This window comes from Aureococcus anophagefferens (assembly GCF_000186865.1).
Source record: "Aureococcus anophagefferens unplaced genomic scaffold AURANscaffold_5, whole genome shotgun sequence".
NCBI lineage: Eukaryota > Pelagophyceae > Pelagomonadales > Pelagomonadaceae > Aureococcus > Aureococcus anophagefferens.
This window is the reverse complement of record NW_008705565.1, coordinates 661,865-685,144: the sequence shown is the minus strand read 5'-3', so window position 1 is coordinate 685,144 and position 23,280 is coordinate 661,865. Positions and strand designations below refer to the sequence as shown.

The 23,280-nt window shown below is 71.1% G+C and overlaps 4 protein-coding genes across 4 annotated transcripts; 2 read left to right on the top strand and 2 right to left on the bottom strand.

Annotated features, from left to right (window-relative positions):
• Positions 1 to 880: 880 nt before the first annotated feature.
• AURANDRAFT_23074 (hypothetical protein) lies at positions 881 to 1,585 on the bottom strand (the record flags this gene model as incomplete). The annotated part of the gene is made up of 1 exon (XM_009036617.1): positions 881 to 1,585. A coding segment is annotated over one exon (705 nt), but the record flags the coding sequence as incomplete, so codon positions are not given.
• A 176-nt stretch (positions 1,586 to 1,761) lies between these two features.
• AURANDRAFT_62534 (hypothetical protein) lies at positions 1,762 to 3,066 on the top strand (the record flags this gene model as incomplete). The annotated part of the gene is made up of 1 exon (XM_009037045.1): positions 1,762 to 3,066. The coding sequence occupies one exon, from the start codon at positions 1,762 to 1,764 to the stop codon at positions 3,064 to 3,066; it is 1,305 nt and encodes a 434-aa protein (XP_009035293.1).
• A 1,798-nt stretch (positions 3,067 to 4,864) lies between these two features.
• On the bottom strand, positions 4,865 to 5,527 carry AURANDRAFT_23690 (hypothetical protein; the record flags this gene model as incomplete). Its single annotated transcript, XM_009036616.1, has 1 exon — positions 4,865 to 5,527. The coding sequence occupies one exon, from the start codon at positions 5,525 to 5,527 to the stop codon at positions 4,865 to 4,867; it is 663 nt and encodes a 220-aa protein (XP_009034864.1).
• Positions 5,528 to 21,290: 15,763 nt separating this feature from the next.
• On the top strand, positions 21,291 to 22,676 carry AURANDRAFT_2711 (hypothetical protein; the record flags this gene model as incomplete). Its single annotated transcript, XM_009036490.1, has 2 exons — positions 21,291 to 21,614; positions 21,822 to 22,676. Coding segments are annotated over 2 exons (1,179 nt in total), but the record flags the coding sequence as incomplete, so codon positions are not given.
• Between the last annotated feature and the right edge of the window lie 604 nt (positions 22,677 to 23,280).

Genomic DNA, 23,280 nt, shown 5'->3' with positions numbered 1-23,280 from the left:
TTCTCGCTCTACGCCCTCGACAACGACGCCATCATCATCGCCGTCAAGGCCGCCTTCGACCCCTTCATCCTCCCGCTGCTCTCGACGCACATGGGCCTCACGTTCCTCTCCTACGGCCTCGAGAAGACGTTCGGCGAGGGCGACCCGGACGACGACGGGGGCTTCCGACTGTAAGCCTAGGCCGCGACCGAGGAGGAGCTTAGGCCGCGACCCCGTCTTCGTCGGGGGCGAACGCGAACGACGCGAAGGGGGACCCGGTCGCAACGGCCGGCGCGGCCGCCGAGGCCGCGATGGGCACCGCCTCGGCCGCGATGGGCACCACCCTGGGCGCCTTCTTGGGCGCGGCGGCTTTGGGCGGCGCCTGGCGCTTCTTCGCGGGCGCGGCGCCGACGAGCGCGGCCTTGAGCGCCTTGGCGACGAGCGACGACGTCGCCCGGGTCGCGAGGTCGGCCGCGTCGAGCCAGACGACGTCGAAGTCGTCCGGGTCCGCGCGGAGCACGAGCCGCTCGACGGTGACGGCGTAGCGCGTGCTCGTGATGGAGTGCGCGACGGCCTTGGCCGCGCGCGTCCGCGCGAGTACGACCTCGGCGTCGCGCCGCGCGCCGCCGCGGCGCGCGCCGTCGAGGGCCGCGTCGAGGGCCGCGTCGAGCTGCGCCGGCGTCGGGTCCGGCGCGCCGAGGCGCACCGCGGGCAGCTCGTAGAGGCTCGCGTCGGACCGGAACGCGGACGCGTCTTTGCCGGCGGGTTTCGCGAGCGCGAAGACGGTTTTGCCCAGGCGTTCGGTCTGGAGCACGAGGGCGGCGACGGCGACCTTGACGGGCTTCGCTTTCGCCTCCGCGGCGGGGTAGCGCGCGGGGTCCTCGCCCTTTTCGTGGGTCGCGCACGTCGCTTTCACGGGGCAGTCGCCGCAGGCCGGGTTCGCCTTCGTGCAGACCGTCGCGCCGAGCTCCATCATGGCCTGGTTCGCGTCGCCGGGCCTCGCCGCGTCCGCGGGCACGAGCTGCGCCGCCAGGCGCCACCAGAGCTTCGCGCCCACCGTCGACGACGGCGCGACGCCGCACGCCGCGAGCCGCGAGACGACGCGGACGACGTTGCCGTCGACGACGGGGCAGGCCTCGCCGTAGACGATGGACGACACGGCCGCGGCCGTGTAGGGCCCGACGCCCTTGACCTTGAGCCAGTCGGCGCGCGTCGTCGGCCATTGGGCGCCCGGCGCGGCGAGCGCCGCGGCGCCCTCGCGGAGGAACTTGCAGCGCCGGTAGTAGCCCAGCCCGCTCCAGAGCGCCTGGACGTCCTCCTCGGGCGCCGCCGCCAACGCGTGGACGTCGGGCCACTTGGCCATCCACCGCTCGAAGTACGGCGCGACGCGCGACACCTGCGTCTGCTGGAGCATGACCTCGCTCACCCAGACGCGGTAGGCCCAGGTCGTCCGTTCGGCCGCGCTCACGGGCTCCGTCGACTCGCGGCGCCAGGGCATGGACCGGTGGCCCCTGTCCCACCACTTCAGGAGATCTTTCGTCGTCGCGGCGGCGTCGCGCAGCGCGTAGGTCTTGTAGGCGTCCTCGATGTCGACGACGTTGACCATCGCGGCGCTTCGTCGTTGGAGCTGGAAGGAGAGTGAGGTATGGAGCGTGAGAGAGGCCAGGAAATTGCGTCGCATATCTCAAAACCTGACCATTGCGCCAGCCGGCAAGGTGCTCTTCGCAGCCGATGTTTGAGCGAGGCATGATGACCGTGGTAATTAAGCGCCGCCGCGCTGGCATGGCCAAACTCCTGCGCTGCTGCCTAGGAATCAGCCTGTTGGCAACGCCCGCAACGAGCCTCGCCGCCTTCCACAGCGCGCTCTCGAGCGTCAAGCCCAACGACGCCAGCGGCGCTCTCGACGAGGCGCTCACGCTGCTGGCCTTCGAGCGCGGCGCCGAGGCGCCGGTGCCGGACCTGGCGTTCCTCTGCGTGGGCATGCCGTTCGAGAGCAGCCTCGAGGCCTTGGTCGACGAGGCCTTCGAGCGCACGCGCGCGCGCGTGCTCGTCGGCGTCGTCGGCGCGGGCGTCATCGGCGGCGGCCGCGAGCGGGAGATGGCCGAGTGCGTGAGCGTCGCCGCGGGCACGCTGCCCGCGGGCACGGTCGTCGAGCCCTTCGTCTTCGAGAGCCCCGGCGGCGGCGAGCTGCCGGCGGAGGACTACCGGCAGACGGAGCGCCTCGTGAAGCGCGAGGGCACGAGCTGCCTGCTCTTCGGCGACCCCTTCAGCCCCGTGCGCGACGTCGCGAAGCTCCTCGACGCCTGGGCGCCCGGCGCGCTCGTCGTGGGCGGCATCTCGTGCCCCGCCTCGCAGCGGACCGCGTCGCTCGCGCTCCGCGAGGTCGGCACGTCGCACCGCGTGGGGCGTGGAAGCGCGCTGGGGCTGGCGCTCCGCGGCCCCAACCTCGCGGTGCACAGCGTCACGGCCCAGGGCGCCGTCGGCGTCGGCGAGCCCATGACCGTGACGTCGAGCTCCGCGGGCAACGTCGTCGGCGCGCTCGACGGCGAGACGCCCGTCGACCGGCTCCGGACCCTCCTCGAGGCGCTGTCGAAGACGGACCCGCGGTCCGCCAAGCTCCTCCAGGAGGCGTTGTTGGTGGGGGTCCGGGCGACCGACGAGGAGGACTTCCTCGTGCGCCAGGTGCTGGGGGCGACGACGGCGGGCGAGCTGCTGATCGGCGACCCGTCGATCGTCGCCGGCGAGACGCGGCTCCAGTTCATGGTCCGCGACGGCGTCGCCGCGCGCGAGGACCTGGAGAGCGTCTTCCGGCGCTACGCGCTCGAGCGCCAGTTCTCCGGCGGCGGCGCGAGGCCGCTCCTCTCGTTCCTCACGAGCTGCGCGGGCCGCGGCGAGGGCCTCTTCGAGGAGGCCAACGTCGACACGGACGCGCTCTCGGAACTCGGCGCGCCGGTCTGCGGCTTCTTCGCCAACGGCGAGCTCGGCCCCGTCGGCGCGCGCGTCGCGTCGGGCGGCCCGACGCCCACCTACCTCCACGGCTTCACGGCGACGGCCGCGGTGCTCTGCGACGGCACGCCCGCGGAGTAAAGGGGGGGATTCTTACCAACGTTCTTACGAGCGTCGGCGAGATTAGTTCATCCCGGGAATAAAGACCCGGAGCTTGGCGACGAAGACGTCGGGCACAAGGTCAAGGAAGAGGATGCCACTGCTCACTATTTTGTCCCTGAAGAGTTTGTTCGTCTGCAGTTTCAAGGCGGCGTTTTGGTATTGCAAGCTGCCGGTATGGCACTTGGCTACGACGCCAGGATCAATGAAGCGATAAGGTGAGGAGAACTTCTCAGCGACGGAGAAGTCTTCTGCCCCCGAGTCTTGCGGGACGGACACGGCACCGTCAGCAATATCGACGTCGACGAGGGAGACGCACTTGCTGTCGAGCATATGTCGCGTGAGTGCAAGACCAAGGAGAGGAAGATCTTCTGACGCAGAGTATATGTCTCGCAGCGCCGTGATCGGTGGTCGTGCGGGGTCGTGGAACCGAGCGATCTTACGACTCTTCTGAAGTTGGTCATCGTGCAGGTCCCTAGGATGGATATTCGTCCACGCGGTGATCCAATGCTCACCTCGTGTAGAGATTTCGCCGAAGAATTCGTCTAGCGCGGAATCGAGGGCGTCGAAATCCGCATCGGACGGGCGCGACCCATCTGCTCCGCGATACAGGATTGTTACCGCATTCACCACCAGCGTGATACGCCCGGCTTGACTGAGCGAGTCGACAACGCTTCCAATGGCAGCATCGGCCAGCGTTTCCAGTAGCTCAACATCGCAGGGCATGTTGTTATTGGCTTCGTCGACTGTCAGCACGCGGCCGTGGGCGAGTGCGGGTCCCGCCTCGGGGACGCCACTTGCCCACTGTTCGTCATGGTCGTCCCATTGTTCGTCATGGTCGTATCCGCGAAGTGCGGTTTCACGCAGTGATACGTTCGCCATCGCGTTCGGGAGAAGTTTTTTCGCTAATTTCCGCCGCTCGTCGGCCCGGTTTGATGGGAACTGGAACATCATGGTACCCGCGCCACCGTGGCCGCGAAAGTCGCGGCGGTGGGAGTCATTCGCGGTCTGAATGGCAAAGGCCTCCGCGCCTCGCGCGTACAGTTCCCGCACCGTGTTCGCGCGCCGACCGAGCTTAGCGCGCGCGCGCAGCTGGTCGACGACAGCCGCCGCATCGAGCGCGTCGTCCCGCCGGCAGTAGAGGTGTTCGAGCCAGGCGCGACTGCTCGCCGTCGATCCCGACCGCCGGACGATGGCCTCGATATCCGCACGAAGCGCCGTGCACACCGCGGGCGTCGTGGCGAGGCCCCAGCGCAGGGTGTCGAGGGATGAGGCCGCGGATGCCGCTAGCGGCAGGAGAACCTTCTTGCCGCCCGGTGCAAAAGTCACGGTCTGACACAGTGGCTCGCAGTTCTCGTCCGATACTGGGCTCTTCTCTTTTACGGCCTCGATGCGCCGCAGCGCGACGTCCTTGGTAACCTCGACTACATAGCTCAAGACCTCGCGGCGCAACTCGTCGCGGAGCCGAAGGAACGCGAAGCAGTCACAGACGCGTAGCACCCGCTCCAGAAAGAGAGCCCGGTCTCGGTCATCTTCATATTCACAAAACGGATCGTCGGGGAAGTCTAGAGGCGGTTCAGGCGGTGGCGCGGTCCGCGCGATGACGTCGGCGATGCCTTCGGCTGTCGTGCAGACGTAGTGCGCGCCCATCGCGCCGTCTCGAAGCGCAACACGCTGCGGCGGTGCCCTGCGCTCTCAGAGCTCGCGGCTCAGCCTCAACCAGCTCTGCAACCAGGCTTCAACTTGTATCGCAAACACGCGTGTTCCTAATAAGCGCGAGTTATGGCGACTCCTCCCCCTCGTCGGGCGGGAAGTAGATCGAGGCGAGTATGCCCGCGCCGAGGACCGTCGCGATGACGGCGAGGGACTGGCCCGTCTCGATCTCGTAGCCGAAGTAGCCGAAGCCCAGCTTCAATCCGACGAAGCCGAGCACGACCGCGACGGCCTTCTCGAGGTAGGCGAGGTCGTCGGCGGCCTTGGACAACACGCCGTACCAGGCCCGGAGCCCGAGGATCGCGAACATGTTCGACGTGTAGACGAGGAACGGGTCCTCGGTCACGCCGAAGACGGCCGGCACGGAGTCGACGGCGAAGACGACGTCGCTGAGCTCGAGGCACGCGACGGCGGCGAGCAGGGGCGTCGCGCGCTTCACGCCGTCGGCGCCCAGCGTGAAGAAGTTCGACGGGTCGTCGGCGTCGTACGCGTCCGTCGCGGGGAAGACCGACTGCGAGTTCACGAGTCGCACGACCGCGTTCTCGGACACGTCCTCGTCGCCGTCGCCCTCCTCCAGCAGGAGGATCTTCGCCGACGTGAAGATCAGCAGCCCCGCGAAGGCGAGGAGCACCACGCGGAACTTGGCCAGCGCGACCGCGCCGAGGCCGACGAAGACGCCGCGGCAGACGACGGCGCCGTACAGGCCGTAGGCCAGCGCCTTGTCCTGCATGGGGCCCGCGGGCACGCGGAAGTAGTCGAAGAGCACGAGGAAGACGAGCAGGTTGTCCACGGACAGCGACTGCTCGACGACGTAGCCCGCGCTGAACTCGAGCGCGGCCTCGGGCCCGCGCGCCGCGTAGACGCCGAGGCCAAAGGCCGCGGCGGCGGCGACGGACAGCACGGCGAGCAGCGGCGACGCCGGCGCCAGGTCGTCGCTCGCCTCGGGCGACGACGCGAGGAGGGGCGCCGGCCGGAACGGGCCGGCGGCGCGATTTAGCCGCGGCGCTCGCCGGCCGTCGGCGAGCGGACTGGGCCGCGGCGCTCGTCGCGCGACGGTGGCCGCGCCGGGCGCGCGCGACGGGGCGGCGCGCCGCGGCACGGGCGCCAGGCACGACGCGCGCAGGACTGCTGCCAAAAGCACGACGCGATGCAGTCGATGCATTGACGCCATCGCCTGCCGTCGTGACGACGCGCCTCACCGTCGACCTTGTCGAGACGTTGACCCCAACGATACACGATGGCGCCGGCAGCCCCGCCTAGCTCGTAGCTTATACGCACAGCTGACGATGGGCTTCCTCCCGTCGATTGGCAAGAAGAAGGACGGCGCCGCCGAGGCGTCGAAGAAGGCGTCCGAGGCGCCCGGCGAGCCCGACGACAAAAAGTCCAAGGAGTCCATGGCCGTCTTCTACACGAAGAACGGCGCCGACGGCAAGGACCGGGGCCCCGAGTACATGGACACGGACGGCGGCGACGACGCGTCCATGGGCTCCCTCGCCGACGACGGGAGCTTCATCACGGACCTGCCCGTCGCCGGCGGCGACCTCGGCGGCTCCGGCGCGAAGCGGACGCGCGCGGCCGAGTGGCTCCCGGGCGTCATCGTCGAGGCGGACAAGTCCAAGAAGGAGTACGACGTCTCCTACGACGACGAGTTCAAGCAGGACGAGAAGCACGTGCCCGAGGCGCGCCTGCGCGTGCCCGGCGCCGCGGACGCGTCGACGGTCGGCGGCACGACGGCGACGTCCGGCGGCGACGACGACGAGAGCAGCGTCGCGTCGAGCGTCGCGTCGCACCACTTCGGGAGCGACAACGTCGGCTTCCGCGTGGGCACGAAGGTCGAGGTGCTCCAGGACACGGGCGAGAAGGAGCTCTCCGAGGAGCAGAAGCGCCACGACGAGGAGCTCCGGCTCAAGTACGAGTGGGACCGCATGTCCAAGCTCCAGCAGGTGCTCCACCTCGTGAAGAAGCACAAGACCAAGGCCTACAAGCTCCTCGTCCACTACGGCCCGCCCTACAAGGACGAGTACGGCGGCAATTTGGCGGAGGAGTGCAACGACGCGAAGCCGTCGCTCATGGACATCCACGGCCTCCTCAACGAGGGCGGCGACCCGCGCGTGGGCAACTCCGAGGACTACGGGAACACGCCGCTCCACTACGCGGCGCGCTACTGCAACCTGAAGCTCGCGCGCATGCTCCGGCGCGCGGGCGCGGACCCGAACCAGCTCAACGAGCTCGGCCAGAACTCGCTGGGCACGGCCTGCATGTTCAACGCCCCGGAGCCCCGCGCCAAGGCCCACCTCCACCTCGTCCAGTGGCTCATCGACAACGGCGCGGACGTGAACACCGTCGACAAGGGCGGCCACACGCCGCTCGAGATGGCGAGCTCCTGGGGCAACATGAAGATGGTGTCGAAGCTCCTCCAGAACAAGGCGCGCGTGCGCCGCGAGCTCGTCTTCCTCTCCATCCAGGCGCCGTCGGCCATCGACGTCGCGGAGACGGAGGACGTCAGAGCGCTCCTTCAGGCGAAGAAGAAGAAGGAGACGGAGCTCATCCTCCAGGCGGAGAAGGACAAGAAGGCCGCGGAGAAGGAGGCCAAGCTCCGGGCCGAGCTCGCCCGCAAGAAGGAGGCCATCCACGAGTCCATCCTCCGGCGCCGCGCCGCGCGGGCCGAGGCGACGCGCGCGCGGAACGCGAAGCGCAACGAGCCCGCGGCGAAGATCGACGTCGCGGCGAAGATCGAGGAGGAGAAGCGGCGGCGCATCGCGCTCCTCGAGGCCAACGAGGCCATGCACGGCGTCTGGCGCCGCGAGGCCAAGGGCAAGTGGGCCTTCAACAAGGGCGTGTCCGCGGCGCGCGCGACGCAGGCGAACGTCCTCGAGGAGGCCGGCGCCATCCTCACGGACTCCAAGGGCTTCGAGTACCGGGGCCTCCTCCAGCGCCGCTGGCGCTCCATGACGGGCCTCGAGCTCACGAAGTCCCACCCCGTCATGCAGCCCAAGGCGAGCCAGATCGCGCTCGACGACCTCGGCGACGACGAGGCCAACGCGTCGAAGCCCCTCAGCCTAAAAACCTAGCGCCGAACCCGCGGCGGGTGGAAATTTCCGAGGGAGTGGCCTTACTACTAGTTCCGCGCGTCCGGTTCGTCGTCGTCGTCCGTGTGGTCCTCGGCCATGGCCGGGTCGTCGTCCTCGTCGTCCGAGGAGTCGTCGACGAAGCCGCCGCCGAGGTGCGCCATGGCGAGCTGGTCCGCCTCGAGGTGCAGGTTCGCGTGGAAGGCCCGCGACGCGGCGCCGTCGAGGTCCGTCGCGTCGTCGACGAGCGGCGCGCAGGGCCCGGACCGCCCCAGGGGCGCGCCCGTGTCGCGGCGCGACAGCTTCAGCCGGCTCGGCCGCACGGACGTGTAGCCCAACGCCACGGCCTGGCCGCAGGGCCGCGGCCGCTTGCACTGCGTCATCGCGTTCGCGGACACGCGGAGCCGCTTGTCGAGGGCGCCGTAGACGTGCGCGAGGTCCGTCGTCGACGTGATGTTCATGAGGAAGTTCTGCCGCAGGTCCACGATCGCGCCCTTGCCCGCCCCGGCCCGCCGCTCCTGCGTGTGCACGACGAGCAGCACGACGCGGCGGTCGAGCGTCGCCGCCGCGGCCCGCGCCGCGAGGCCCGCGACGCGCTTCCCCGCGGCCACGCGCGAGTGGAAGAGGGCGCGGCACGTGAGCGTGAGGCGCGCGAGGGACGGGTTGAAGGGCAGGTCCCCGAGGAACTGGGCCACGGGGCCCGACGTCAGGAAGTCCGACGGCAGGCTCGTCATGAGGGAGTGCTCCATGCTTTTTCGGGAGGTTGGGGCCGGGCGTGTGGTCGAAGTCGCCAGGGAAGTCGCTGGGGTAGTTCCGGGGTGCTTGGGAGGGCGTCCAACTCCCTGCGCTCTCGACGTCCACAGAGGCGCTCCGCACGTCGGCAACAGGGAGCGCTTCGGCTTCGGGACGGCATCATTCACGTTGAAGCGGGCCGCGGACGGAGATCATCAGTGCGTGGGAGCCGCTCGAGACCCAGCGCTCCGAGGCCCCTGGGCGTGTCCGCAGAACGTACCCTTCCCCGCGTCGCCCCGCCGCTACGCGCCCGGCGGCGCGGGCGGCATGTCGCCGCCGCGCCGCGCGGACGGCGGCGGCGCGGGGAGCCCCGCGGCGCGGGCCTCGAGGGCGGCGATCTGGCGCTTGGCGTCCTCGACGGAGCCGCGGAGCGTCTCGATCTCCTCGCGGAGGCAGATGGCGAGCTCGGGGAGGTCGTCGTCGGGGACGTCGTCGTCGTCGAGCGCGGCGTCCGACGGCGCGCCGCCGTCGAGCGCGGCCTCGAGCTTGTGGAGGAGGTCGAGGTCGTGGCGGAGCTCGTCGGGCGTCTCCCGGGGCACGGCGAAGGAGTCGAGCGCGCTCAGCACCTTGCGGCCGTAGCGCCACTCCTCGCTCTCGTGGTACGCGCCTGGGCAGGAAAAGAGTGCGAAATTCCCAACTTCAAAGGCTCCTATCTCGGTTATTTTCCACTCGTTTCGGCTAATTCTTGGACGAGCGATTATCTCTCGGAGCGCTCTCGACGCGTGGATGATTTTTCCGGGACGCGCGCGTGCGGAACACTCATGTTGAAGCGAACTTGAATCACTCTTTTCCTACCCTGGTACGCGCCGAGGTGCATCGCGACGCGGCTCCGCACGCGGTCCATGTACTGGGCCTCCTGGGAGTAGTAGCGCGTGATGGAGATGCGCAGCTCCATGACGCGGCAGAGCAGCCGCGCGCGCGCGCGCGCGCTCAGCCGCGCCGGGCCCGGAGCGGCGGCGGCGAAGTCCGCGGCGTCCTTCTTCTTCTTCTTGAGCTTCTTCTTCTTGTGGGGGTCCTTCTCCGACTTCTTCTTCTTCGCCTTCTTCTTCTCCGCGGGCGGCGGCGGCTCGTCGGGGATCGACGCGGCGTCGACCTCCGTCGGCATCTCGGTTGGCGCCCGGTTTGAGATGGGCTGCCCCGGAGCGAAGGCGCAGTTCAACTTGATCTGCTCTTTTAGCCACAGTCGAGGTGAAAAAGTTGTGATGATGGCCTTCTGAGCTTGCATAGGCCTGCACGCCCGGCTCTGATGGCCTTCTGAGCTTGCATAGGCCTGCACGCCCGGCTCTGCATAGGCCTGCGCGCCGGCGCCTCATGGAGCGGCACGCGCGGCAGAGCGCGGCCCCGCTGCCGCGCTGGCGCCGGCGGCCGAGGGCCGCGGCGGCGGACCCGGAGGCGCGGCGTATGGCCTTCTCGACGGTGCTGTGGCTCGGCGCGTGGTACGCGACGAGCCTGGGCACGCTCGTGCTCAACAAGGTCATCCTCACGGACACGGCGCTGACGTCGCAGGCGCTCGGCGTCTGCCAGATGGTGTCGACGGCGCTCCTCGGCGCGGCCAAGGTCTACGCCGCGGGGCGCCGCGAGCCGGCGCTCAAGCCCGCGTCGTCCGAGGGCCACCTGGAGACGCTGGAGCGCGTGGAGGCCGCGGTCTGCGAGGAGGCGCCGCCGGCCGCGCCGCTCCGGAGCACGCTGCTGGCCATGGGCGCGCTGCGGGGGCTCACGGTGCTGCTCGGCCTCGTGTCGCTGTCGCACGTCGCCGCGTCGTTCACGGAGACGATCAAGTCGACGGCGCCGCTCTTCACGGTCTACATCTCCTGGCTCGTGCTCCGGCAGCGCACGTCCGGGCCCGTCGTCGCGTCCCTCGTGCCCGTCATGGCGGGCCTGGTCGTCTGCGCGAAGACCGAGGCGTCCTTCGACGCCGTCGGCTTCTGGGCCGCCGTGTCGAACAACGTCATCGACTGCCTGCAGAACGTGCTCTCGAAGAAGGTCGTGGGCAAGCTCGGGCCCGTGAAGCTCCAGTTCTACACGTCCATCCTCGCCATCGTCTTCCAGCTGCCGCTGCTCGTCTACCGCGAGATGCCCGACCTCTCGGCGCTGCTCGACCCGGCGAAGCGGTCGGCCGCGGCGCCGTGGGCGGCCGACGCGGCCGCGCCCGGGGCCTTCGGGCTCCGGCCGGACGCGGGCGCCGCGCGCGTCGCGGGCCTCGTCGCGCTCAACGTCTGCTCCTACCACGCGCAGAGCGTGTCCGCGTACTTCGTCGTCGACAAGTTGGCGCCTGTGACCGTGTCCGTCGCGAACACGCTCAAGCGCGCGCTGCTCATCCTGCTGACGATCCTCTACTTCGGCAACGAGGTCACGCCGGAGTCCTACTTCGGCATCGCCATCGTCGTGCTCGGCGTCTTCCTCTACAACTGGGCGCGCGTCAAGTACCCGGCGGACGACGCGCCGCCGCCGCCGCCGCCGTCGCCATCCTCGCCCTTCTCGCCGCCGCCGCCGCCCGCGCCGCCGCCGCCCGCGTCGCCCGCGACGCCGAAGCCGGGGCTGCTAAAGCTGTAGCGGGGTCTCGCCCTTGGGGGGTCGGCACGTCGACGCCTTGAGCACAGACTCCGCGTGTCGTCCGGGAGGCCTGTCCGGGCGCACCCAGGCCCCTGGAAGGCTCCTGGAGGGAGGCCTGGAGGGGCCCCCGTCCCCTCAGGCTCGAAAAATCGAGCGTGTGTTTGCCAAATCCGCTAGCCGCTGCTGGCGCTCCTGTTCCGCCGCGCACGCCCTGCACACTTCGCCCCGCGTAAAACCCTACGGGAGGGCGGCTCAGAACGTCCTCAGGAACCCCCCGACGCCGCGAGCCCCCAAACGCCCTCGATCCGACGCCAAGATGCTTCGTCCCCTCCTCGCCGCCCTTCTGGCACCGCTCCTCGCCCCCGCCGCGGCGCAAGAGTTCCTCGAGGCCCACGTCGTGGGCATCTCGCTCAACCCCGCCGTCGTGTCCATCGGGTGGCGCGTCACGGCCGACAGCGGCGACGCGCGCGACTTCTCGCTCCGGATCAAGGATCGCACGAACGGCGGCGGGTGGGTCGACCACGCCGTCGTCGTCGACGAGCGCACGGACGACGACTGGTACCTCTGGACGGGCACGGGCGCGAGCGCCAAGGGCGCCGACGACCCGGCCTTCCCCTTCGCCTGCGGCACGGAGTACTTCGTGCAGGTCGCGACCGCCGGCGGCGCCAAGACCGCGAAGCTCGCGGTCAAGATGCCCTACTGCGACGGCGAGTGCGTCGACGACGGGGACTGGTACTTCTCCGACGCGGCGAAGACCTGCGGCTGGATCGACGGCAAGATCTCCGGCGGCTCGAACAAGGGCCGCCTCTGCGACAAGACGGACTCCAAGGCTACCGCGGCGTCGGCCGCGTGCCCCGTGGCCTGCGGCGCGTGCGGCCTCGGCTACGAGACGGGCCCGACGGCCCAGCCGACGGAGCACCCGACGCCGGCGCCGTCGACGTCGCCGACGAGCCCCGCGCCGACGCTCAAGCCCACGGGCACCGTCGACGAGCCCATGTACCACTGCGGCGACGCCGTCGGCGGCGGCAAGTACTCGTCGAGCCTCTGGGACCCGCGGTGCGCCTACGCGCCGTCGACGACGAAGCTCGCCGACGCGGCGGGCTGCGACGGCGACCGCCGCCTCGGCGCGGGGGACGCGGACGCGGCGTCGGAGGAGGACGACGCGGCGGCGCGCGCGCGCGCCGAGGAGAGGCTCGCCGAGGACTCGCCCCCCGCCGAGCACTGGGCCGCGAGCCTCCGGGCCCGCGGCCTCCTCGAGGACCCGTCGGAGAAGGAGTACCACGACGCCTACGAGGTCACGTGGATCCGCGTCTACGACAGCGTCAAGGACCTGCACCTCCTCGTCGACTGCGACTTCGAGCTCGAGTCCGGCGAGGCGGCGCTGTGCCCCGGGCGGTCGCCGGCCGGGTCGCGGCTCTGCCTCGGCGACGTCGCGCGCCTGCCCAAGGGCCTGGACATCTGCACGGAGCCCTACGTCGAGGAGCCCCGCAAGTTCGCGTACGCGCTCAACAGCGCGGGCGACTTCGACAAGTACCAGACGGCCGCGGCCTACGACGGCATGATCGACGTGCTCGCCGACCGCGACGGCGCGTCCCTCATCCCGTCCATCGCGACGACCGTCGAGGGCCGGAAGATCCGCGGCGTCCAGGTCGGCACGGGCTCGCGCGTCCTCGTCGTCACGTGCGGCCTCCACGCGCGCGAGTGGGCGGCCATCGCGGGCTGCTTCCACGCGCTCGACACGGTGACGAAGCACCCGGCCGAGTACGGCTTCGGCGCGGGCCTGCGCCTCGTCGCGTTCCCGCTCGTCAACGCCGACGGCTACGAGTACAGCCGGACGACGTACCGCTACCAGCGCGGCAACCGGAACACGAAGGACGCGGAGGAGAAGGGCTGCTCCAAGGGGTCCACGGGCTGGCCGGGCGTCGACCTGAACCGCAACTTCGACGGCCTGGGCGAGTGGGGCACGGCGGGCGTGTCCCACAACCCCTGCGACCCCCAGGTCTACTGCGGCAAGGCCGCGTTCGACCAGCGCGAGACGGAGGGCCTCCGCGACTACGTGCTCGAGCTCAAGGCCGAGGGAAACGACGTCTACGCCGCCGTGGACCAGCACACCTACTCGGCCCTCATGCTCTACCCGCCGGGCCACTGCTACCTCAACGGCCAGTACCCGCAGTGCCCCGACGACATGCCCGACTTCTCCGAGGCCGAGAAGCTCGGCACGGAGATGGCCGCGGCCTGCTCCGCCGTGCCCAACGCCAAGTACTACACGCCGACCTACGGCACGCTGCTCTACCCGACGTCGGGCACGTCCATCGACTTTTACGCGGACGTCACGTCGACGGGCTTCGGCTTCTGCTCCGAGATGACCAAGGAGGGGTCGGGCTACGGCGGCTTCGACTACCCGGAGGACATGATCCCCCAGGTCGGCGCCGAGACCCTGGCGTGGATGGAGGTCTTCTTCGAAGCCGCCGCGTCCGCGTCGCCGGATCCGACGAAGGCGCCGACGGTGACGCCGCAGCCGACGCCCGAGTGCGTCTGCGACCAGACGCTCGTCGTCGAGATCACGACCGACTCCTACCCCGAGGAGACGTCCTGGGAGCTCGTCACGAACACGGGCGGGCCCGGCTGCGTCGACTCCCAGAAGTCGGGCCAGCTCACGAAGGCGCACAAGAACAAGAAGTACGTCAAGACCGTCACGAGCAAGATCTGCGGCTTCCTCGAGTACACCTTCTCCATGTGGGACTCCTTTGGCGACGGCATCTGCTGCGCGTCGGGCTCCGGCTCCTGGAAGCTCAAGCTCGACGGCGCGGTCATCCACGAGGGCTCGGGCGACTACGACAAGGGCGCGAGCCACTCGTTCCAGGCGCCGCTCAAGGAGTCCGACGCGAAACCGTCGCCGCGGCCGACGCCCAGGCCGACGCCGCGGCCGACGCCCACGCCGCGGCCCACGCCCGCGCCGACGCCCTACGAGTGCTCCATCCCGCGCTGCGCGGCCGTGCCAGACCACCCCTGCTGCTGCGCGGGCGAATGCGCCGCGGACTACTTCGGCGCGGACGCCGACGCCTGCGGCCGCCGGCTCGCGGACGACGAGCCCCGGCGCCTCGCGGCGGCCTTCGAGCCCGTGGCCGCGAACCTCCACCACGAGAAGGTCGGGCCCGTCGTCTCCGTGCCCAAGTGGACGCGCCTCGAGGTCTACGCGCCGGCGACGTTCGCGCTGCCCGCGTGGTCCGAGCTCACGGACGTCGACGGCGACACCGGCACCTGCCGGTCGACGTCGGGCAAGTATCTCTGCTCAACGGGCGGCGCGGGCGTCGACGACGCCATCTGCGACGACTTCAATTCCGACTACGGCTACGTGACGAACGCGCACGAGTGTAAGGACCACGAGGACACGGACGACGCCGTCGCCTGCGTGCGGCGGCTCTGCGAGGCCTCGGAGCTCTGCGGCGGCTACCATTTCATTGCCCAGGGGGGCTTGCTCGTGTATCTCATGGGGACCGACATCTTGGGGCCGGACTACCAGAGCGACGGCTACGAGTGCTGGAAGAAGGGCGAGCAACCGAGCGACGTGGCCTCCTCCTACGACGACGCCGTGCCGGCGGCCCTCGAGGTCGTCGAGACGGAGGTCATCTACGAGTACGCGGGCAACATGCCCATGGTCAAGCGGACGGTCGTGGCCGTCGAGGGCGGCGCGTACGCGCACGCGTTCGCCCGGACGGGCTGGGACGACGGGAGCTCCGAGGCGTACCAGTGGCTCGTCCACGTCGACGACGAGGTCGCGCCCGTCTCCGAGTCCGACTCGACGCCCTGCCCGTCGCTCCAGGCCGCGAAGAACGGCCAGTGCGCCGCCGTCGCGGTCGCCTACGAGCCCAAGTTCCGAACGGCCTACCACCACGCGGGCCAGGCGACGCCCAAGCCGACGCCGGGCCCCGGCGGCGTCTTCGCGGGCGGCGACTGGGCCCGCGTGTCCACCATGCTCGTCGGCGTCGCAAAGTACGACCTCGCCGGCGCCAACGCGCTCTCCGGCGACGGCGCGGTCGTCGCGCGCGGCGCGAAGGCGCACTCGCCCGACACGGTAGAGCTCTACCAGGCCGGCCGCGTCGACGTCTTCGCCCTGGGGCCCCTGGGCTGGGTCCAGCGCGGCGGCCCCATCGTCGGCGACGGGAAGCAGGCGCTCGCCGGCGCGGCCGTCGCGCTGTCCGGCGACGGCGCGGTCGTCGCCGTCGGATCGCCCTGGCACGACGGCCACGCCCTCGGGCCCATGCGGGGGCAGGTGCGCGTCTTCGCCTGGGTCAACGAGCACGACGACGACGACTTTGGGGGCTGGGTGCTCCGGGGCGACGCGCTCTACGGCTCCGAGGACGTCGAGGAGTTCGGGTCCGCCGTCGCGCTCGACGCTTCGGGGAAGACGCTCGTCGTCGGCTCCGAGTCCTTCGGCGTGCTCAAGACCGGCCGCGCGACGGTCTACGAGTTCAAGCGGAGCCAGGACGCGTGGGTGACGAAGGGCGAGCCCCTCGACGGCGGCGACGGCGACGGCGCGGGCTCCGCCGTCGACGTGTCGGACGACGGGGCCGTCGTCGTCGTCGCCGGCGCGGCGGCGTCCGTGGGCGCGGGCCGCGTCCGCGCGTTCGACTGGGCCTCCGGCGCCTGGGTGGAGCGCACGAAGAACGCGGACCTCCTCGAGGGCGACGCGGCCGGCGACGCCTTCGGCCGGTCCGTGTCCCTGTCCGGCGACGGCCTCACGGTCGCGGTCGGCGCCACGCAGCCGCCGGTCTTCGTCGAGGCCGGCTGCGGCGCGGGCTACGTCAAGGTGTTCGCCTGGAAGAACGGCAACAAGTGGGTCCAGAAGAAGACGACGCTCGCGGGCGGCGAGGCCGGCGACTGCCTCGGGAGGGTTGCGCTCGACGCCGACGGTTCGACGCTCGCCGTCGGCGCGCCGGGCGCGCGCGCCGAGCGGGGCATGCTCCAGGTCTACGACCTGTCCCAGAGCGGCTGGCACGCGGCCGGCTCTGAGCTCATCGGCGAGAACAAGGGCGACATCTTCGGCGCCTACCCGAGCCTCAGCGACGACGGCAAGACGCTGAGCGTCGCCGCGCCGCGCTTCGACAAGGAGCGCGGCGCGGTGTCGGTGTATAGGCTCGCGTAGGCGGTCCAAGTACCTCCCCCCCCCGTTCGCTTCCGTTTCCCCCTCCCCTCTTCGCCTCGCTAAAGCACTGTCGGGGTCTGTTCTGGCGTGGGGCTGGTGTCGGCGGTGTTGGGTGCCCCGCGGGCCGCGGGCGACTCGGAGCTCATCGGCGTGGCGTCCACACCTTCAGGTCGTGAGATCGTTGCACCACTCGAGCAGCTATCAGAGCACGCACGAGGTCGCACCGCCCGTAAGCCGCGCGCTGAGACGCGAGGGCCCGCCCCCGCGTATCAGAGCACCCGGAGCCCCCTAGATCACTTCCCGACGATGCTCACCCTCCTCTTCGCCGTGACGGTCGTCGCCCCTGCCGCGGCGCAAGTCGAATTCCTCGAGACGCACGTCGTCGGCCTGTCCTGGAACCCCGGCGTCGTGTCTCTCGGTTGGCGCGTCACGGCCGACTCCGCCGACGAGCGCGACTTCTTCCTCCGCGTCAAGGACCGCACGTCCGGCGGCGGCTGGGTGGACACGGCCGTCGTCGCCGACGCGCGGACCGACGACGACTGGTACGTCTGGACGGGATCGCCCTCGGACCCCTTCGCCTGCGGCGCGGAGTACTTCGTGCAGATCAAGTCGCCCGCCGGCGCCAAGTCGTCCAAGATGGCCCTCAAGATGCCCTACTGCGACGGCGAGTGCGTCGACGACGCCGCCTGGTTCTTCAGCCAGTCGTACAAGACGTGCGCGTGGATCGGCGAGAAGCTGGGCCAGGGCGCGTCCGCGAGCCGCCTCTGCGAGAAGACGGACCTCGGGGCGACGAGCGCCGACGCCGCGTGCCCCCAGGCGTGCGGCAACTGCGGTCTCGGCTACGAGCAGGGCCCGACGCCCGAGCCGACGACGAAGCCCACGCCCCTGCCCTCGAGCGACCCCACGCCCATGCCAACGGCCGAGCCGACGGCGCAGCCGACGCCCGCGCCCCGGCCGACGTTCGGCGACGACGCGTCGATGTACCACTGCTTCCTCGCGAAAGACAACGCGGTCGACGGCAAGTACGCCTACGGCGTCTGGGACAGCCGCTGCTGCTACACGACTGTGATGACGCCCATCGACGAGCCCGCCGGCTGCCCGGCCGAGGGCTGCACGACGCCCGTGTGCACCGACGACCTCGCCGACCACCCGTGCTGCGTCTCCTGCCCCGGGAACTCGTGCGGCCTTTACCCCTACACCGACGCCCCCGGCTGCGGCGACCGCCGCCTCGAGGAAGCGCTGCCCCCGGCGACGACGTCGGGGCTCGTGGGGGACGACGCGCTCGCGACGACGTCGGGGCTCCTGGCGTCCTCGGCGGCCTTCTCGTACGCGCCCGACGACGCGGGCCGCCGGTCCCTCGGCGGCGCCATACATCCCTGGCAAGAGTTCTGCATGAACCTGGAGCACGAAAAGGCCGGCCCCATCGTATCCGTGCCCCGCTGGACCCGCGTCCGCGCGGAGTCGCCGGGCGACCTCTTCGGTTTCAGCGCGAAGCACTTCCACAACCTCATCGCGGGCAACCAGTTCCTCGGCGCGACGTTCTACTGCAACGTCGGCTGCGACACGGACGCGGCGGGCGGCGTGCAGGCGCTCGCGCGCGACGTCATCACGTCGAACGGCGATCAGTACGTCCACCTCTTCGCCATGGTCCAGTTCTCCGACGGCAAGACCGAGGAGCACTACCAGTGGCTCTTCCACATCACCGAGGACATCGCGCCGGTCTCCGACACGGACGACACGCCCTGCCCGTCGCTCGAGGAGGCGCGCTTCAGGACGAACGGCGGCTGCCTCATCGTCAACATCCCCTACCACTCCAAGTACCGCTACGACTACCACCACGAGGGCCAGCCGACGCCCGCGCCGGTGGGCGGCGGCGGCGGCGGCGGCGGTCTGCTCGTGGGCGACTGGCAGCAGAAGGCCGAGTTCGACGGCGAGGAATCTGACGACACGTCAGGGCGGAGCGCGATGTCGGGCGACGGCACGACGGTCGCCGTCGGCGCCCTCGGCAACAGCGACAACGGCCATCAAGCGGGGCACGTCCGCGTCTACAAACGAAGCAAAGACGGGACGTGGTCGCAGCGCGGGGATGATATCGACGGCGAGAAGAATTCGATATCCGGCTGCGCCGTGAGCCTGAGCTACGATGGCGAAACGCTCGCCATAGGAGCGCAGTGGTTCGACGGCGGCTTCATGCTCGTGGGCCACGTCCGCGTGTATCAATGGTCCAACAAGAAATGGACGCAAATCGGCCCGGACCTGCAGGGGCTCCGCGGCGCCGACGAATTCGGGAGCGCCGTCGCGCTGAGCTACGACGGCAAAACGCTCGCCGTCGGCGCCGAGAGCAACGACGGGGCCGCCGGCGCCCACTACGGCGACGAGAACTACGGCGCCGCGTACGTCTACATTCTCGACTCGGAGATCTGGGTGCAACGCGGCTCGGACATCTACGGCAACGCGCTCAACGGTGAATCCGGGAATGCCATCGCCATCAACGAGCTCGGCACCATCGTGGCGGTCGGAGCCCAGTATGCCGACGGATCGCGTGGCCAGGTCCGAATCTTCGCGTGGGACGGCGCGGCCTGGAACCAGCTGGGCGCCGACCTCTTCGGGGAAGGCGCGGACGACCGCTTCGGTCGCGTGATTGCGCTTGATGCGAGTGGGCACATCCTCGCCGTCGGGGCGACCAAAAATGACGGCGGCGCGGTCGACGGCGGGCACGTGCGCATCTTTACGTGGGATGGCGCCGCGTGGAACCAGCGCGGGCCCGACATCGACGGCATGGTCGAGAAGGGCTACAGCGGCCGCATCGCCCTGAATGGGGTTGGCACCGTGCTCGCGATCGGAGCGACGAGCGTCCCGAACCCCGACGGCGCGCAAAAGGCCGGCGTCGTCCGCGTCTGGGGCTGGGCGGACGACCGGTGGCATCAGATCGGCGCCGATCTCTGGGGACAGGATTCGAACGACATCTTCGGCGCCTACACGGCCATCTCCGCCGACGGCAAGACGCTCGCGGTCGGCGCGCCCTGGCACGACAGCGAGCGGGGGCATCTGCAAATCTATGAGCTCGACGAAACCGCGGACTCGGACTTGGCAGGGGACTCGGGCAACACCGCCTCTGGCGACATCGGCGACGGCAACTCCATTGATGGCGGCGTCGCCACGGACGCCGCGGGCCTCACGGTCGGCGGGGAGCTTTCTCAGGACTGCGCGACGAAGACCAAGAAACGAAAGTGCAAAAAGGCGGCCGGCTGCAAGTGGAAGAGAAAGAAGAAAAAGTGCCGCGCCCGCGCCAAGTAGATAGCAAAGCAAGCTATCCTTAAGATACGATCGTCTGTCGCCGAAACCGGGGAGGGGTCCCTGGCATGTAAAGACCAGCACCCCGGCGGGGATAACTAGCTTACCTTCGTCCAGCTAGCATCTTCGAAGAGAGAGAGGCATGGTCTTTACTTGCCAGGAGGGGTCCGAGCTTGTCAAGTAATCGTCGAATAGCTTGTCCATACCACGTTAAAGCACCCATAATAATAATAATAATAGCCAAGTCGATCTGCCAAGTCGCAGTAGTCGTTGACTTCACCATGAACAATGAAGTGATTTTGCGACCAGTGGGGCGCAGCAGCCCCGAGCCCGCGACGATGGGCTGCTCACAAATGCGCTTACGAAAAACCATCCTGCTCGCATGCGTCCTCGTAGGACGCGCGGCGACGCCGGCGCTGGACGCGGCGCGGGCCCGCGCGGCGGCGGCCAAGGGCGGCAGCGTCGGCGGCGCCATGTCCGCCGTGGAGAAGGCGCGCGCGGCGAGCGCGCGCGCCGCCGCCGGCGGGGCCGCGGCGTCGCCGGCGAGCCCGCCGAAGGCGAGCGACGCGCCGCCGCCGCCGCCGGCCGCCGCGGCGGCGGCGCGCGGGTCCGGCGCGGCGGCGAGGAGTCCCGCGGCGGCGGCCGCGCGGGCGGCGGCCGCCGCGGCCAGGAGCCGCGCGGCGCAGGCGGGCGCCGCGGCGCCGCCGAAGCCCCCGGCGACGGCCGCGGCGGCGCCGCCGAAGCCGCCGGCGACGGCCGCGCCGCCGAAGCCGCCGGCGCCGGCGACGGCGACGCCGCCGAACCCGCCCGCGCCGCCGAAGCCGCCCGCGGCGCCGCAGCCGCCCGCGGCGCCGCAAGCGCCGGAGCGCATGAAGGTGGAGACGAGCGCGGCGGTCTACAAGCGCCTCGAGGAGGCGAACACGACGAACCTGCTCGACCTCGTGTCGCGCGTGCCGCTCCGGAGCTACGAGCTCGCCCACGACTCGCTCGAGGGCCGGCGGCAGCTCGGCGCCATCGGCGAGGACCTCGAGTACTTCATGCCCGAGGCCGTGCAGGTCGGGCGCCGCGCCTTCCCGAACCCCGAGGACCCCAAAAAGCCCATCCTCGTGGACAACTTCGCGCACGTCGACGCGACCGTGCTCTTCATGCACGCGCTCGGCGCGACGCAGGAGCTCGCGCGGCGCCAGGGCGGCGTCGACGACGAGCTGGCGACGCTGGGCGCCCTCGCCGACGCGACGGAGACGCGGCTCCGGGACCTCAACGCGACCGCGCGCGCGGCGGCCGCGGCCGCCGCCGAGGAGCGGCGCCTCGCGGCCGCGCAGCGGGAGCGCCAGGCGACGCTCGAGACGCGACGCGTCGACGCCGAGGCGGCCTACGAGAAGTCGAGCGCCCTGGAGCGGGCGACCCTGGAGAACGCGACGCTCGCGGGCGCGGACGGCCGCGCGCGCGCGCGCGCGGCGCGCGCGGACGCGCTCGCGCGCCAGCGCCACAACCGGAGCCTCGAGCTCGAGGAGGAGACCGTGGCCCTGTCGGAGGCGCTGCGGTCCGCGACGGACGAGATCCTCACGGTCCAGAAGCTCGAGGACGAGCTCGCCATCGAGGCGCTGAAGCGCGCGGCGGAGATCGCGCGCGTCCGCGCGGAGGCGGAGGCGCGCGCGGAGATGGAGCGGCTCAACGAGGACGTGCGCCTGCGGGCCATGCGCGCCCGGGCCCACGAGGCGCGCGAGCGGCTGCTCGCCGCCATCTCCCTCGCCTTCGACTACGCGGCGCGCGGCGCGATGGCGCTGCTCAGCGACGACCCGCGCACGCTCGCGACGCTCGTGGGCGCCGTCGTCGCCTGCGTCGGCGGGGCCTTCTTCGCGCGCGAGGCGGCGGTGCTCGCGCGGAACCTGGCCGAGGCCTACTTCGGGCGGCCGCGGCTCGTCCGGGAGACGTCGCGGATCCGCGCCGCGCGCTTCCGCCACGTCTGCCACCTGCTCTTCCTCTTATTGTTGGCGCAGCCCGCGGCCTGGGCCCGGCGCGAGGCGACAAGCCTCGGCCGGGCCCTCCTGCGCCGCGGCCGGGTTTTAGCCTGCCACGCGGCGCGCGCCCGGGACCCGAAGCGGCGCGAGCGCGCGCGCGCGCTCGCGGCGCGGCTCGCCGCGGCCGCGGCCGCGGACGCCGCGGCGGAGGTCCAGGCCGCCGCCGACGCCGTCGCCGCGGAGGAGGCGGGGTTCCTCGACGGCGTCGTGCTGCCGGCGGACCTGCGGCGGCGCCTCGTCCAGCTCGCGAACGCGACGCGAAACGCGAAGGCGAACCGGTCGCCCTTCCGCCACATGCTCCTCCACGGGCCGCCGGGCACGGGCAAGACGCTGGTGGCCAAGCGCCTCGCCAAGGCCACGGGCCTCGAGTACGCCCTCATGTCCGGCGGCGACGTCGGCCCTCTGGGGCCCGAGGGCGTGACCGCGCTCCACAGTTTGTTCCGCTGGTCGCGGACGTCGTCCAAGGGCGTGCTCGTGTTCATCGACGAAGCGGAGGCGTTCCTCGCGTCGCGGTCCAACGGGCGGCTCACGGAGCACATGCGCAACGCGCTGAACGCGTTCCTGTACCAGACGGGGTCGCCGACGTCGCACTTCGTGCTGGTCCTGGCGACGAACCGCGCGTCGGACCTCGACGAGGCCGTGCTCGACCGCACGGACGAGGAGCTCTACGTCGGGCTGCCGGACCTCGCCGCGCGGCGCCACCTCGTCGAGCTCTACTACGACCTCTACCTGCGGAAGCTCCAGCGCCGCGGCGGCCGGCTCGCGGCGGTCCTCCGGTTCCTCGGTGGCCGGCCCGCGCCCCTCGACGTGGGCCCGGGCGTCGACGACGCGGCGACGCTCGGCGCCGTCGCCGAACAGACCGAGGGCTTCTCGGGCCGCGCCATCGAGAAGCTCTTCGTCGCCGTGCAGAGCATCGCCTACGGCAACGACGGCCGGCTCGACGCGGCGACGCTGCGATCCGTCGTCGACCACAAGGTCCGCGAGCACGCGCGCAAGCGCCACATGGACGGCGAGCACGGCCGGCCCGAGGCGCCGGCGCAGCCCGCGCGCGCCTGGATCACCGACGCCATGGCCGGCGTCGACGAGCCGCCCGCGCTCGCGGCGCCGCCGATGCCGCGGAGCGAGCCCGCGCCGTCGCGCGAGCCCGCGGAGCTCGTGCTCCTCGAGGTCGAGGACGAGGCGCCCTCCGAGGACGGGTCCACCTCCGACGAGGCGCCGGGCTCGCGGCCCCTGGCGAAGCCGCGCAAGAGCCCCCAGGTCAAGGGCCACACGTCGCCGCGCAACCCCGCGGCGGCCGCGGCGCCGCCGCCGCCGCCGCAAAAGCCCGTCGGGACCCCCCAGGCCGACCTCCGCAAGGTGCCCGCGAAGCCCAAGCCCGCCGTCGAGGTGGACGCCGCCGGCGCGCCGGACCCGTCGGAGCTGCCCTTCGTCGAGAAGCGCGAGATCTTCTCGCCGTCCGACGGGTCGTCGCCCCGGAGCCGCGACGGCGAGGCGCCCAACGACGGCGCGGCGCGCCGCGACGACCGTTCGCCGTCGCCGCCGCCCCTCGACGGCGGCTCCAAGTCGTCGTCCGTGGACTCGCTCAAGGACGCGGCCAAACAGTCGCTCG